This window comes from Halyomorpha halys, unplaced genomic scaffold (genome assembly GCF_000696795.3).
Source record: "Halyomorpha halys isolate HHAL.00 unplaced genomic scaffold, Hhal_1.1 Scaffold633.1, whole genome shotgun sequence".
Classification (NCBI taxonomy): domain Eukaryota; kingdom Metazoa; phylum Arthropoda; class Insecta; order Hemiptera; family Pentatomidae; genus Halyomorpha; species Halyomorpha halys.
Genome location: NW_027112276.1, coordinates 486,554 through 504,092, shown reverse-complemented (window position 1 = coordinate 504,092; position 17,539 = coordinate 486,554). Strand labels below are relative to the sequence as shown.

The 17,539-nt window shown below is 30.2% G+C and overlaps 1 protein-coding gene across 12 annotated transcripts in view; it reads right to left on the bottom strand.

The window, feature by feature from the left end:
* The window catches only part of LOC106684956 (transducin-like enhancer protein 4), a 267,440-nt gene that overhangs the window by 9,848 nt on the left and 240,053 nt on the right, over positions 1 to 17,539 (bottom strand). For 8 of the 12 annotated variants that reach the window (XM_067050244.1, XM_067050238.1, XM_014427350.2 and 5 more), the window contains 5 exons: positions 17,254 to 17,298; positions 11,235 to 11,333; positions 2,437 to 2,490; positions 1,660 to 1,751; positions 258 to 427 (listed from right to left, as the gene is read on the bottom strand). In XM_067050244.1, the coding sequence (XP_066906345.1) occupies positions 258 to 427; positions 1,660 to 1,751; positions 2,437 to 2,490; positions 11,235 to 11,333; positions 17,254 to 17,298 (460 nt within the window). The remainder of the gene's footprint in view (positions 1 to 257; positions 428 to 1,659; positions 1,752 to 2,436; positions 2,491 to 11,234; positions 11,334 to 17,253; positions 17,299 to 17,539) is intronic. The other 4 variants (XM_014427353.2, XM_067050242.1, XM_067050240.1 and 1 more) reach the window with 4 other exon arrangements.

Below are 17,539 nucleotides of genomic sequence, written 5' to 3'. Positions count from 1 at the left end.
AAAATGGCTGAAATGGGACAAGTGCTTTACAAGTATAGAACATGTTGAAATTTAAATCACAAGTATAGAACATGTTGAAATTTAATTTTTTTAGAACAGATTAAAGGAACCATCTACAGAGGACAATAAAAGTATTATTAATTAAAAGTTTCTGTGGCACTATGTCGGCCATTTTGTCATTTATACCGCCCTCTCTAGATGTGTTAGCTAAAGAATAAAGGTCTCTGAAATCATCATAAATACATTAATATACTTACAAAGTGAAGGAGGTTTCACTAAAGAAGGTTTGATAGCCCCAGACCCAGCAACACTTCCGCTACTGCCTCCACTCGTTGGTGTGACAGACTTGGAAATGGGAGTCGTTGGTTTCTCTTCCATCTTTTTCGTCGACGGGGTACTTGCGTTTGATGAAGTGCCACTCCTTGGACTGAACAAACAAATTACACAAATATTATATATTTATTTATAAAAAATACAGTTTTGGCATATATAATTTAAATTAGTGGTTCATAAACAGTGGTTAACGGACAAGAGGTCGACCTCATGAACCTTAAAAGGAATAACTACACAAATTTGTGAGAATTTATTTTTAGAGACTGTTCTGTCACTTAGCTTAAGTTAAAAGGTTTTAATTGGTACATTCAATGTAATAGAGTCTCAAAATGCTCTTTTAACCAATCTAATTTTTCTGAGGAGATCCCAATAAGGAGTGGGAATAGTCTGCACATAGTTAAATTTCTGGCCTAGTCTTCCATGAACATTAAGATAAGGAACCATTGATGTTGAAAATATTTTTTAGAAATGTATAAATAAATGAACAAAACATAATTAAAACAAAAGATATAAGAGTTGTAACTTGTATGTATGACAAGAAGCTCATTATCTATTTAGTTATGAACTAATTAAAATCTATTATGAGGAGACATAGATAAAATCAATTCAACATTTTTTAATTAATTTATAATTTGTAGTCATTGATTACGTCATGACTAAAGGAAAACTAATTTACATTAAAAAAAATTGTAACTCTTATATAAGATCAATTTAGTAAAGTTAAACGATAGAAATGTACAATTAATTTTGAATAAATATAGAAATTAACTATTTTAAAACTGATCAAAATTGAAAATATAGTATAATTACTCGTATAAGAATCCAGAGTTATGTATTCTGCGTTCGTTCATTAGTTGAAACTAGTCAGATATTTTTTTAAAATTATATATTCATTTTCCCCTCTTTGAATCATAATAATCAAAATCAAAATTATGCATTTATTATTGTAGACTTTTATATAGAAAATTAACTAATAATTATTGATAATTTCACAATTTTACCAGATCTGAACCATCGATTTGACACAAGCACAGGAAGATATGAAAACTAAATACATTTTTCCGAAAAAAGTAACTATATCAATTAATATAGCTATTAAAGATAGTAAGACAATGTGTTTTTCTAAAAATTAATTTAATAAATAAGAAAGTGTTTAATAAATAAAAAATCGAATTACATGAAAAAAATAATATATATTTTGGATTAACTCAAATTGCATTAATTTTACATCATTACTGCCATGTTAAAACTAAATTTAATTATTTTTATTTTTACTCAAAACATGAAAATAAAAAAATAATATAATTTAAATATATTATGGTATACCTATGAGGGCCAACATGTTCTTTTTTAGGTGCAAGCTTATCCAATCCGTTTTCCCGGGGTGAAGTAGTTCCATTCGGAGGGGAAACAGGTTCCTGAAAATAAATTAAATAATATTTTTAAAGATTTATATGTAGGTTTCTTGAAAGTAATCTACTTTAACAGAACAAAAAAATAAATAAATTCTTAAAACTAATGGATAAGATCAGCAATTGAAAAAAATAAAATAAAATAAAAATTTAATCGTAGGAAATTCAACAAGTCATGTTTAACCAATTGTTTTGATGGCTGTTACATTCAATGCCTTAATTTTTCATGCAGTGACAACAACAAAAAAACTTTAAATTGACATGCATACACATTTATGCATGTACAAGAAATAGCACAAATTACAACATCGAAGAGCCACTTGCAATTATAATATCGAGCAACTTTTCACATACCATTCAGAAAAATGGCGAAAAAAGTGACCAGGTAAATGAACCAGGTAAACTTATACTTGTCTTCATTTCCTATTTATAACAATATAAATGATACATAAGTTCAATGCCGGGACAGTAACGGCTTTGTTATTTTTTTATTTCATACTTCAACTAATGTTAATCGTTCATGCACAGCTTTCACCCTAGAGGTTATTGAGGTATTATTTATCGGAGTGTTAGGTTAGGAGTTAATTTCATCTTTTTTTTTTTTTTAAATTGTTAGAAATTAGGTTACTCATTGATTTGTTTTTTCTTTTTGTATTTTTTTTTTTATTTTTGTGTAAAAATTTGTGCTTACCTCGCTGGCATCGTCTACTACTAAGTCTTGGTCACTTTTTTCCCCGTCACTAGCCTGTAAACGTACATAAGCCGATTAGAAGAAGAAAGGACATGTAGTTCCTCAAAAAATAAAATAAAATAAATAAATAAAAGGGTTCAACAAATTGTTTTCGAGTCGAGAAAAAAATATTAAAAAAAAAAAAAAGGAAAGAAAAGAAGGAAGAAAACAAATTAAGTGCCTTATCTTGGTATTTTAATGTATAATTTATCAAATTATAAAACAAAATATTTTGAGTTGTCCCGAAATAAAAAAAGAAAATAACAGAGTTGTAGGAATTATGAGTGGCTCCAGAATTAAAAAAAAATTACATGCAATAACGGTGCACGATGGTTACCAAAAACTATATAATAAGTGTTTTAGTTATATATTTGATATTAACTGTTAAAATATTAATTGCTTAAACCTAATAGACATAAACTACAGCTTCAAGCTTTGATATGAAAAATAAAAGCAATTACTTAAAACTGTAACAATTAATAATACTATTTCACAGTAAATAAAAACAGTAGCTAAATACAAATTTAAAATAATGTACAAATGAAAGTCGAACAGTTTTATTCAATATAAATGTTGGGTATCGGTTAGCTTTTCTAAAATAAATAAAAATGGATGGATAATATGAATTAATTTTTTCCTAAAGAAATATGACTTTTTTTTACTTCATTTTTAAGTTCATTGTTGTTAATTATGTTGGTCACATTGTCAAAATTTAAGAAAATATGGTTAACAATAGTTGAAAATTTCCTTATTATATAATTGACAGATATTCTCATAATATTATACTACTTATCAATTTTCTCATTAACACATATTATTTCATGGTCATATACAAATTAATTGATATACTTAATTACAACAAACAGTGCATACATAACCAGAAATAATATCGCTGCTTTGTTTGAACAGTGGCTAATCTGACAAACAAAAAATTATTTTATTTCCTATTTGATGTATTCCATAGATTTTTACCATAGTCTTTAGTTACTTTTTGATAATTCTATTAGCTTTAGGACAGTTCATAGAGGGACCATAGTAAAGAAATTAACTCCTGTCTGTGCTAATATCTTTGGAACACATCCATTTCAAAATAAAAAACCAAAACCTTTCTTTGATAGATGTACCATTATTCAAGCAAAGCAGTGATATCTGTTAATAACAGACTTGACAAATAGGTAATGAAGTTACTTATGAGATTACTTAATAAGAAATGTTTCATTTATCATAAATCATATTTTTTTGTTTTACAATGAACAAACAATGAATTACCAACAATGAATTTGAAAATGGGCAAACTGCCCAAAACATTCAAATTATAAAATAAAGAAATGGAGGAAAAAAGTTTTCTTTTGGAAAAAATTAATTCACATTATTACATCTTTTTATTCATTTTAAGAAAGCATACCAATATCAAGGTAAAAAAAAGTGTTATATTTCTTCCGGAAAAATTAAATCATATAATTCATAAACCCTTATGGCCTTATCAAATTGAAAACTTGAAACTTATAGTACAAGGATTTAATAAGTTTTAAAACCTCGATTGATATACAAAATTTAAATAGCAATTTGGATGAATATCATAATATTTCAATTTTTCGGTTTCAAATTCAATTTTATGGTTCCTTCAATGAAGAAATAACCTCCCTTTACACTATTAACTTAAGTTTGTATCCACTGTTTGATTTCCGTATAACTGTATTTGGACACTTATCTAGTTCTCTCACTATTTCCCTGATTTCTTTTTAATTCGAAAGAAAATAAATTATTCGAAGGAATAGTCTATTACATCACCATTTTTTAATTACTGAATCCTTATAACAGTCTAGAAAGGAAGTAAGGGATTACTGTTTATCTGAAGGCTATTAAAGAAGTACAATTTTTAAATAAAATGCATAATTCTGAAATTTTAATATGGAATCGAATAGCTAAAATTACTTTGATTCTTTCACAAATTATTTGAACATTTACATGAGTGAGCCCAAGGAAAATTAATAGAATAAATTCTTAATATTTAAGAAATAATAAACATCTCATGTAAATCAATTCAACACATTTTTGTTTATAAATCTTTATTTTTATGGAAAAATTATACTTAAATAAACTTTAGTTATAAGTATTAAAATATTATAAAAATCTAATTGGATAACATAGAAGGATATCAAACCTATGTTTAATTCAGTGAAGACAATTGTTTGAACTATTTAGGGTAATGAAGTAACGAATTGATTAACATAAATCGAAATGCAATGAGGCAGCTGTTATGTTCATAATATACAACTAGTAACGACACATATTTTTGTCAACGTTTTCCTTATGAAGAAACATCAATCTTTTGATGAACATTATAAAACATATTTTGTTCTTTAACGACTGCAGATTCAACCGAACATTTTTTTTTTATCAAAGCACAGGATTTTTAATTAGTTTTTGGATTATAAAGTTACATTGAAATGTATGTAAGATATGAAAAACGTCTGTTCTACAACGGCTAATCAGATGACTCCATTATCGATTAATCGATGTCAATTAAGATCGATGATTTCTCGAATGATGAAATGACCTCTTTGCACCTATAAACTTTAAGGTTACAGTTGTATCCACTTTCATTCCAGTATTAGGACACCCTCTAGTTTCTTCAAGAAAATACACATTGTTGATCTTTCTGGTGTATAATCCGACTATTAATTATTATTTCTCTTAGGCTTACCCTTTATTAACTAATTACTATTTCACAAAACAAAGGACTGAGGTGAAATAAGAGAAGCCGTGACGCGTTCAAGAGTAGAATACATTAAGTGCCACCGGAGGACAAGATACCTATCGCATAACCCTTCTCATTTAAATATCCTTCATTAGTAGCGCATTCGGCTGCCCCTCGCTATAGACCGGTCACGAACTCCCCCTCCCTAAACTAGAAGAAAAGAATGTCGCCCCCCAACTGGTAGAATCGAGATGTGTAATAGTGTTCCGCACCATCGGCCCGCGACTATTTCGCCAACTGAAGGAGAGCAGTTCCCGATTTTACAATTCATTTAGCTTCCGACCTCTGGGGCGGAAGAGCGGATGGAAGGGGGAGAATGTTCTAGTCGTTTATTGAGCGGGCTACAGGCTCCCACTTTTTTTTTTTTTTTCTCCCCCCTTCACGGACTAAAACATTTTGGAACGAGGGTTGAGGGATATTTATCAGCTACTGTTTCTAAAGCCATTTAAAATGAAACAGTTCTATAACCCACAGTCTTGGAGAGAAGTGACCCGACGCATTTCATAAAAATGAGAGAATGGAAGTTTTTGAACAAATTTGCTGAGATGCATCATTCAACTTTAATAAATTTGCAACACTGTTCATTTCAATGAGCAATCGAAACTTCATACGCAAATCCAAGACTTGTACGAATGCTAAACAAAGCAACGACGGTATACACACGCTTGTGTATTCTTGTGACTTTTATCGGCTATTAAGTTCGATTTAGACCATTTTAATAATTAAATATAGGCGAAATGGAAGGAAACGAAAATATCTGCTAAGTAGGAGGTAGGTGATAATTAAAGACATTTAGTACATAACCTACAAGTTCAACTTTCGTCCTAGAATTTCTATCAGATATTTGAAAATTTAATTAAAGACATATGTCTTTAATAAACTTATGTTTGTCCTGTATTAAGTAAAAAATAAACGGGTAAAGTTAATTGACGAGATTTTAAACAAAGTATATACACCGAATTAATAGAATCTTAAAATATACAGTCTTAAACTGGAGTTGATTATTGAATCCGAAGGTTGAGGAAATTCTAGAATTAATTAAAACACGGAGAGAACAAATATTAATCTGATGGTACAGAGAACAAAGGTGTGGATGCAGCACAAGCCCTCTTTGATTTGTTCCAAAAACCGACATTCGATAATTCAAGCCAACTTAAACCAACCAATCTAAATAACGCATCTACACGCCTGCGCAAGCCCGAATTTTATATAATTTGTCAAACATGTTACAAAACCTTTAAATTAAAATTTTAAGTAGGAGCTATATTTTAATCGATGAATAACAATAAAAACAAAAATAATAATTTGTAAAAACTTAAAGATTGTTGATTGGTCTATAAAACTTCAGTGCATATTTATATACATATCATCCATATATAAGGTTTTTTATTGCAATTTTATTTTTACTTAATATATGATTTAAATTAATATTACAAGATTTAACTTTTATATACCTCTGTTTAACCGGCTATCCGCTTAACCGTCACGGACAAACGGGCCTTAATGCACTAAAGAAAAAAGCGGTGAGAGGAGCTTCTTTCCAGAGTCGTTATTTTTTATTTTTGTTTTGTTTCTCAAGCAGGACTAATTGCGTTTCATTTTTATGATTATTCTTATCGTACTCCTCTTTACGATGCTCGGCGTGGATTTTACTGTGAGCAGTAAAATTTTATGTCTACTTTTAATACTCCTTAACCATCCTCTCCCCAGATGTCTCGTATTCTTCTTATTTAATGATATCGATAAACTGCGAAGGAAATGTCGAATAGTCTCATTTATCTATTTTTTTTTTTAATATTTTTTTTATGATAAACAGCTTTATTACCTGTCGATAATAAGATGCGCGTTTATCACTCATTTATTAGCAATAAGATCTGAAAATAATTTAATTTCTTCACTAATATCCGTTCATCTCTCCAAGACTGGAAGAATAGTTAAATGCACATTCTGATATACTAGCTGTGGAAATCAAATTAATTTTTTTAAATTTTCTTCTAATCGTGAACCGACATGGAGTTCAATTTACGTCATTATAACATACTATTTAAATTGGATGCACTATCCCTTCATAATCCAACTTTAAAAATTGGTTTAAATTATATGTCCCATAATATTGGTGTGAATGGATTCTATCTTTCAAAGTTTTAAAAAAATTCGTTCCAACTATTTATATAAAATAAAATCGATTTTTTTTGTCATGGTTAAGTTTGTTTTATAATTCCTAGCGCATGCGTCACAGACGTCCTTCTTTAAGTCAGTTTTTAATTGACAAATATAAATCAAATCTCTAACCACCTAAGTGATGTATCATTTTTATATTTTGTTAATAATTATTTATTTTAAAAAAATTGTCAAGACTTGTTATCCTTTTAGCTCTATATTTGAACCTTCCAATTACATAAAAACTTTTGATTATTTGTTGCCTCATTTTTTTTCTTTTATATTCATCAATCAAATTATAGTTTCTAATTAAAAGTTTAAGTTGATGTTTTAATTGCTGATTGGTTTAATTTGTTTTTTTTCATTCCTTACGCATGCATAATATATTAGAAGTGCGTTTTTTGAACAGTTTACTGTTGACAAATATAAATTAAATCTCAAACCAGTTATATAATTAATGTAACTTTGTCATAATTTAAATTTAAGGAATTTTATCATTGAATCATTGAATATACATATAAAAAAAAAAAATAGTCAAGACTTGCTATCCCTTCTCAAGAGGGAAAGAGCAAACGCCATTAAGCCATACTTTTTTTTCTCCTCCAGTTCGCCGAAGCCCATTTCACAAATCGTGTAACGGAAGTCTCTTTTTTCCCTTCTTCTTTTTTTTTGCGCCCCCCTCCTGGGTAGAATTCTAATTAACCGGGAGGACCTTGGTGTACATGCCCAGCTTGACTAATAAGTGTCATTAACTGATTGTTTTATTTCTTGAGAAACTTGTCAACGGTTCAAGAAGGCGCTGTGAATACTGATCGGACTTGGATATATCTGTAGAATATAAGATCACAAGTAGAATTCTTGATTTGTTTCTATTTGTGTCATCTATCCTTAGTTTACAAACGAGCCTCATTTGCTCTTCTGTTAACGTAGTCGCCTTTCACAAGAAGAATTTATAATTTTTTTTTTTGAAACGGAATATTAATTTTTCGTGAAAAATAATGTGAAATGAGAAGGAAAAAATACTGCAGTCATTAAACACTTTTTTTTATGGTATACAGTTGAACCTCGCTTATCCGTTCGGGACCGAGACATCATTGGTTAAGCGGGATAAGCAGTTAATGTAGTAATGCAAAATATATTTTTTTCTGAACCACCAAGGTATTTTTTTTTTAAATTCACCAAAAATTCCTATAAAAATGTTTTTGAGAACACTAAAACGAATCTGACTCGTTATTTCTTTAAAAAAAAATATTTTTTTGTCTTTACCGGAAGTAGCTTTTATTTTTGTGATTTGTATACATTTAAACTGATGTGACATCATTGACATTTTTACCACAAAAAAAAATGCAATAACTTTAATATTGCTACACAGCGTATGAATGGTTTTGGGCCATTTAAACAGCACGACATAGTACAAACCAGACTAATGTGAAACCAATTAGAACCGAAGTTATAAAATGAAACTTTAAAAATTAATTAATTATAACATTAATAACTTTAAAAAAGTTTTTCTTTATTTGATACTTTTTTCTCTATTATAAAGGAGTAAAATGTAAAAGATATTAATAAAGGTTCTAAGAGTGGAAATCCAGCTTTCCAACACTTCTAGTAAAATTGGGTTTGGATAAAATTTTGAGGAATTATAATTTCTGTTCGCACCCAAAAATTTATTATTTTTAATTTATATGAAAATTTGTAATTAAGGGTCTCAAGAGACGCTTAAAACGAATCCGACAAGAATTTTCTTGGCATACTTCTTCTTCTTCTACTACTTAAGAAATTTGAAGAATTCCTCTTATTTCCAAGTTTGCCGTATGATGTTATTCTATAAAATTCTCAGGAACCCCATTATATACAGGATTTCCCACTTGGCTGGTTTCATAACAGATAGATAAATCGGGATGAGAGTGTATATAAAAAGTATATATATACAAAAAAAGATGTTTTATTCTAGTGAACCGAAGAAATCTGATTAAATAAAAGACCTTTCCCTAGCGAGTATAGACAGCCCCTAAACCTTTTATCCCGATTAGAGTGGTTAGGGGGGGCTATATGTCAGGTTTCCAGAGCCCCCTAAATCCCTTGCCCCCACTTTTTTAAATGAACTCGCATTATGGGGGCCCATTTTGTCTGATAACTCCAGGCTACACACTTGGTTTAACGCTTCTCTCTTCATGTAACACGTTATTTAGAGCACTAGGAGTTTCACATTTTCGCAACACCGCATAACTTGATAGAGAGGGGTGATAAAGTTATTGAGAAATTTACTTACATTTTATAATTATGAGATATATACATTTGAAATTAAATTTTTAAAAAAATATTTAAATTCAATGTTTAATTTACATTAAGCTGAAACAGTCTAATACGATATTAAAATGACGTACAGAAACTATCCATTGAAAACAATATAGTACCAAAATATTCGAACGTAAATTGGATTATGAAACAGATGATGATTATATACTATAATTCATCAGATTAATAAATTTTTTTTTTTTTTTAAGATGATTTTATATATTTTAAACGTAAATTTATGTACATAAAAAACTAAAATATGTACATAAAACTGTTATAAATAAAATTTAAAAAATATTATATCGTTTTATTTTAAACAAAGTTGGCATAAAGTCGTAATAAGATTTTTTTCTATATGATTGCAACTGATATTTATAATTAAAAATAAACCCTACTAAAAAAATAATAATAAATAATCAGTTCTCATAAAGTTGTTACCGAAAAAAATTTATTTTTCAGAAAACAAAATCCCGTACTACAGTAGTACCTGTTTTCTACCCCACATAACCACCAGAGACCTAAGTTATACCCAGCACATTAAATGCTTAAACTATTTTAAATCGAAAACTTATTAGTATATATACATTTATTTTATTAATTACAAAAACTACAAGTTTACCACATTATAACACAAAATTATGTACATCTATGAAGCAAAGTGTTTACACCAAGGATTAAAAACTAAAGTGGTTATGCTATAGGGTAAAACAACTATTCGGAAATTTCGTTAAATTCGGCATTTCAATTTATTAGTAATACTATAAGAAAAAAATACTACATTGTATCAAATTTTTAAAAAAATCATAAAAAAAGTACTAACTCGATAAATAAAAGAATTTAAAAATTTAAATTTGGATTTAGCACGTAATGAAATTTATTTTCTGAAAAATATAAAATATATATTCCAAAAGAAAAAATATATATATCATAGGGTAAAATTTTGTGAATAATTTGTTTTTACTCGTTCGTAATTATTTCGAATTCTTATTAAAAAAAATATATATATACTTCTATCCTATTTTTAATAAAAGAAAAAATAATTCAGAAAATTTGTACAAAACTTAGTGACTGTGAGAAACAAACAAGCATTATGGTACCATGCAGAGAAACACATAAATGTACCAGAGAGTAAGGTGCGACAAGCCTTAAAATCGTACGTTTTAATGTTTTATTAACATCAACATCTAGGGTAATCCCCAACATGAATTAAAAATATATTTTTGAAAATTGATATCTAAGTCAACACATATGAAATAATTACAATAATTCGTTTTCCTATTACATCTAATATAAACTAAGCTCTGATGTTCATTTTTTCGAAATGACGTAACTATCAAAGAATATGTTTTAAGAGAAAAAAATATTAGATAAGGCACCGAAAACAAAAAAAAGTTAAGAGATAGAAAAGAAGAAAAGAAAAATGAACGACTGAAAACAAAAAAATAATTATATTGCGCCTAACTATGCAAAATTTGCAAGTCTAGCAGATGTAAGGTATAAGCGCATGCGCACTACCCAAAATCATGTTGCTAAAACTCACGTGACAGTCTTTCTCCTCTTTCTTGACTTTTTTGTGTTCTGGTTCAGGCGGACTCCTCGGCCTGTATTTTTCTCTTTCAGCCGGTGATATGGAATTTCTCTGAAAAAAAATAATAAAAAAATGAAGACATACAGACAGTTATAGTTATATAAACAGTCAAAGAATATTACATTAGAAATGTTTTATGGAATAGATCTCAGTGAGAACATTAATTCTCACAAAATTTAAAAATTAGATAAAAATGTTAAAATGAAAAAAAAAATAATTAATCTTCATAAGTAAATAAGAAAAAATCCTTTATTTTTCTTCTAATATTGAGGAATTTTTTTTGGAAGACATTTTATATAATTTCAGAACAAATAAATTAGTAAGCATGAATGAGCATTAAATAAAGCCTAGTGAATATAGCCATGACTTAATTGAGTAGATAGAGGTATATAACTATAAATAAAGATTTTAAAATAATTAAATCCTTGTTTTTTAAATTAAAAAATAACAAGATATAAAACCCGCAATTATTTTTTTTGCTAGAAAAATTAATCTTTTTATTATGATTGAATGAAAATTGGAAAAAAATAAAAACAAATTATAATATTTGTTATATAATAAAAACAGTTAATTTAGAAAAAAATATAATTATTTTTTCAAATTATAAAACGAAAACTTTTTAGTGACTTCATAAATATAAAATGTCTATCTATAAAAAAACTTAAACAACAGCAACTCGTAATGGGTCTTCAGGTTCAGATGTCAGTAAGGACCAGCTGTTTCATGATCGATATAGAGGTGATGTGGATATCACCAACGCCAAGAAGGGCTAGGTACTCACTTTATAGAGGTTGGGTGGGTCACAGATGGATCTACCGACAAGAATCGATTTATGGCTGATATGACAAAAAATAAAAGTTCTTCCAGCACGCAGACTCGAGCCTGGGCCCGCATAAAATATGAATGCAAATTTGTATCCAGTATGAAAGAATTTAATAATTAAATAAAGGAGAAAAACCAGTTAAGAGAGACTGGAAAATCAGAAATAGCCGAGCGTCCCCGATCTCTCCCGATCCCGATCAAATTTACACAGCTTTAGTATATTTCGTTAAACTTTAGTATTCTTTGCAAGGACAAACATGATTTGCATAATTCGCATCTTGAGAAACTCTCAAATACGAAAATCGCGCGTCATTGTATTGGTCTCAACTAGAACAACTTGCTCTACTTAAAGATACTTATTTGGTAGCATCAAGATCAAAGCTTCAAGTAATTTAAATGATTTTATTTACTGAATCAATTCCATTTACATTTTTATGCTAGGATTTTTAAAATTTAGATGGCAACCTTCTAATATAACTTGGAGATTAAGGTAGGATAAAGAGCTCGACGTGGAAACAGGCTTTATCCTGAGGGAGAGAGGTATATATATTGTCAGTTATAAAAGAGGCGAGATCCTATTTAGGGGAAGCACGCGATGGATAAAGGCCCCCGTGGCTTATAATAATCCTCTCTTTGTCGTCGTAGCTACTAACGCAATCCTAGCGCTAATCTTATTTGGAAGTTAGGAGGGCTGGTGCTAATGACTTACGGGGGGGGGGAGTCGAAAGGGGGTGAATTAACCCCAAGTGTGGGCAAAAAGTCGACAAACAGTCCCTGGAAACCCCCGTTCCCTGATAAATTCCGGCCGTTTTTGCCTCAGCTCCTCGACGGTATAATACCCGGTTGTTATTCATGCTCACTTTTGCAGACTAGAGGCGGAGCCCAGAACAAACAAGGGGGCTTACGTGGGGCGAATTCCCTCCCCCGTGTCCCTATATTCCCGTCACGAACCGGCTACATACCGTATCCTATTGATACGGCCAGTTTGTTCTGGGCGTTCCCAAGCCCGGTTTCTGTTCTTCCAGCTCCAGCTCACGCAAAGGTCGGGGATACAACAACCAGAATTCTCATAATAGCGTTTGAATAAAAAAAAAAAAAACAGTATCTGGATGAAAATGATTTCACAAAATATATTTATTTAATGTGATAAACAAAGGTATAGAGAAGCTAGATTAGCGTTGCTCATTTATCTGAAGGTTCATAGAATATAATTATCAATTATAAAAAAATAAATAAAAACGTAATGAAACAGTAAAAAAAAAAAAGAAAAAATATTATATCTTGGTTAATTACGTTAATGCTTATATAATATCCGATAAGCCAGACTAGTATTCTGTGTTATAGCAACTCAATATATTTGGTTGGTATTGCTTATTAAAGAAAGCATTTTTCTCTTTCTCAAGATCCATCTATCCACAATACTATTTATTAATTTTTCTTACATCTTTAACGTTTCGTCCAACCTGGGCAATATCCAGGATACCTCAATTTTCAGTTTCAAACCATCACAATATTTTTATAAATAGTTGCAGGCTATTATGCCCAAGTCTAATCTAATATGGTTACTTAATCTGTATTTGCCATCTATGTCAAATATGTTAATATTAATTATTTTAATTGAAAATGTGAATTCTTTACAACACTATAAAAGTTGACTATATATATATATATATATATATATATATAAATAATTATGTAGTAAGATGACAAAATTTTATAAATCAATTTTACTCCTCCTAAAGGCATATTAAAGGGGAATGAACGGAGTGTAAAGGATAAGCCGGTAGATCTCAAATAGTGAGAGATAGGTTAGCGGCCAACCGAGTCCACCGCAACCGGTCATGGCTCTTGTTCCTAATCACGGTTTGTTAGCCTTGTTGTCCTGAATAGAAGTTGGGTGCCTGAGCCTCCTCTTTATTTAATCATCTCATAACTACAACAGGAGGACTGAAATTATTGTACAATTGTTTATGTTAAAAATGCTTCTTAGAATACTTTTTTTTTTTTAAACTAAGAATATAATTTTTTAATAAGTAGTTAAAATTCAGAGTTATTAAGGTGAATATAAACAAGTCATTAAGTTTTCATTTTAAAATTTAGAGTTAGAAAAAAAGAAGCTAAAATCCGAAAGAGTTGAGACGCTGCTTATACAGTGAGCGGCACCCACCGTGCATGATAATGTACTATTTACATACAGCGCTAAGATTGTCGGACTAGAAGTCTGTTTGCTCCGGCTAAGAGAGTGGAGGAGAGAGCAAACAAGCCACGAGTGCAGGAGGGAGTGAGAAGGAGCGATAGAGCGAGGGAGTGAGAGCAAGAGAGATAGGGAGAGATTGTTGACAGAAGGCCCTATTAGAGACAGCGGCCCACGTGTGTCCATTATTATAATGTGTTTGTGAAGGGTGGAAAGGAAATGAAAACACCGCCCTCTGTTTGCACAGTCAACAGCCGGCATCAACACTCTCTGATCCATCAGCCATTCCCCTTCCACCTTTCTCTCTCTATCGTCTCTAATTTTCTATTTCTTTTTTTTTTTTTTAATTTTTGATTAGACATTCTTACTTTGCCATTCAACGATTAACCGAGGTTTAAACAGTGATATTCTCCCATCTTTAGAATCCAATCAATAAAGAAAAATAAAAGCTAAAGGAACAACCTAGACGAATAAAATACAGAGGGCAAGCTGCCAGGTAAAGTGAAGCCGAAAAGATGAACTCCAAGGGCGGACATTCGTATTGGCAGTGTCAACTCCCCCCTTTTTGACTTTACTTCCCCATTGATGGAGAGTACGGTAGGCCACCCTCCTAACGTACAATGCTTGCAGACATTTCTAAAGGCATCGCTATAGGAATTATTACAACAAAGATTTTTTCTATGACATTTACAGTTCACCACCATGACGTAGAGAACCTCATCTTTTACCTCGTATTCTATCTTTCTTTCTTTCTTTCACCGACCTTAATTCCTTTCAATTCAGGGAACAGAGTGTATGATAATGCTCAACGCTAATTGTTGTCCGAGCAGGCATGACACTACAGGCAGAATGTTTGAATTTTAGCGGATTTAAAGCTGATACGACCACAATAAACCCAAACACTCTGGAATACTCAGAAAATTCAAAATGAGTAATGGTTTTGTTTTAAAATACAGAAGTATACGAGTGAGAGAAGAGACTTTTTTCGTTATTCATACTCGACATCAATATATTTGAATCAGTCGAGATTGTATTTAACTGTAAACTCGAAGGTGAAAAAAAGTATCAGAACCTTCGAACAAGATAAAATGGAATGAAAATGTTCCACATGATGAAACATGAACAACGAAGAATAAAACCCATCAGTTGGGTGTGTACTAATGGTAATATTGTTTCTTCCGAACACTGAACATGTCCAGAATGTAAACATATGCCGATGATCGATAAAAAAAAAACTATAAGTCCTGTTGCTCATAAAAGAAATCCAATATTTCATGGGAAACAGTTTCCCCACCTGCAGTTATGGTATTCAACCGTACTATATCACATGCATCATCGACATCTACCATTCCCCTCCGGTAACCGGTAACACTACCGCCAGGTTCTGCATGAGAGGACAGCGACACACCTGGCGACCAGGAGTCGTTGAGGATGAGGCAGACACGCGTGTGGTCTGCCCTAATCGGTTATAGCTTAACAACCTCCAGCCAACTCAACTCTTTACGACGGCCATTAATATTCTCAAGCTATTACTTCCCTTAACTGCCAACGGCGAGACTAATCTTCTACATTTACAGCTAATTGTATTTTTCCCCGTTCGTTCCTTTGTAGCAGCCGGTGTTGCGTCGGATCTGAAGCATTACATCGAGAAAGTAACGAGATTGATGAAGGTCTACCTCTCAGTAATTACTTTAATATCTACCTCTCTGTATGCCAGCTTTTGCTTCTGTGGTAGCACAGGGCTATTCTGTTACACTTCATCTTAAAAACAAGAATGCCATGCTTTGCCTCTAGTCTTTAAATGATTCCATCCATGAATCTCTAATAATCATTGAACACTTTAAAGATAATTATTATTTATTAAATAAATCAAAATTGTATCCTTGTATAGTCTCAACACTTTTATTTCACCAATAGTCCAACGGCCATTTCGACCACCCTCAAGGACAATCTAAATATTTAACAGCTTATATTATATATTCATTTGTAACATTTATAACAAACAACATTATCACTAATAACATAACATACCTTCAATATAAATTCTCACCTTACATCAAAATTTAAAAATTGTTTTGAAGGCTATTCTGCCCAGGTCATTAATTATAAGTTAAACACACCCTATGGAAAATTCAATTATTAGAGAGTCATATTTATTATTAATAAGCTTATGTTTAGTTACCTATGTTGTTTGTTATAAATGTTACAAATGAATATATAATATACGCTGTTAAATATTTAGATTGTCCTTGAGAATGGCCGTAATGGCTGAAACGTTGGACTATTGATGAAATAAAAGTGTTGAGACTATACAAGGATACAATTTTGATTTATTTAATAAATAATTACCAGTCTCAAGAAATTGAAAAAATATATTTAAAGATAATTATTATATTGACATATTGCTAAGGTTCTCAACCCAAAACCCTTCATGAACCGTAATGGTAAAAAAACATTTTTTTTTTAAGAACTAAATCAACAACATTAAAAGAATAACTGAGCAGCCAATTAATTAAAAAAGTAGATATGAACTCTAGAAACCCGAAAATAAGGTTTGTTTGTAATTATAAAATTTTCAATTGGCTACAAATAGTTTAATACCTAATTTTTAATTTCTTTTTAAAGTAGGACATTTAATAATATTTTAATCGAATTCAAACCGATTACCTCCTTTGTCAATTTTTATTAGATTATAATGAATTAAATATTTTCTCTACTAAAAATAAAATGCAATAAACCCCAGATCTAAAAGTTAGTAAAATCACAACACAAAAAGAAATTTTGATATTATTCAAAACATTTTGTTAATTATGTACAAACAAATAAAAAAGCAACACAATAATAAACATAAATAAATACAACGAAATATATTTGTTAATAGCACAAGCAGTTGGTGTTATCATCAAGCGACAATTTGAACCAGTAAAAATAAACAAATAAAAACTTTCAACATACCCTATTTAGTCTTGCTTCCTCAGGTTTAGAACGGCCCGACCAAAACTAAAATAAATACACACTTATAGAAGCTTATGTAATACAATATCCATTCATTAAAAATAAATACTAATTTGAATATATAAATGTATTTAAATAAATAAACATAAAACAAAAAAAAAGGTCTGTCCATCGTACCATATCACATATACAAAATTACTGCATTGCTATTAACACAAACTATTAATTAGTTTATTGCTAATAAACTAAATACTAAATAGGAAAATTTTTAATTTATGTGGCAGGT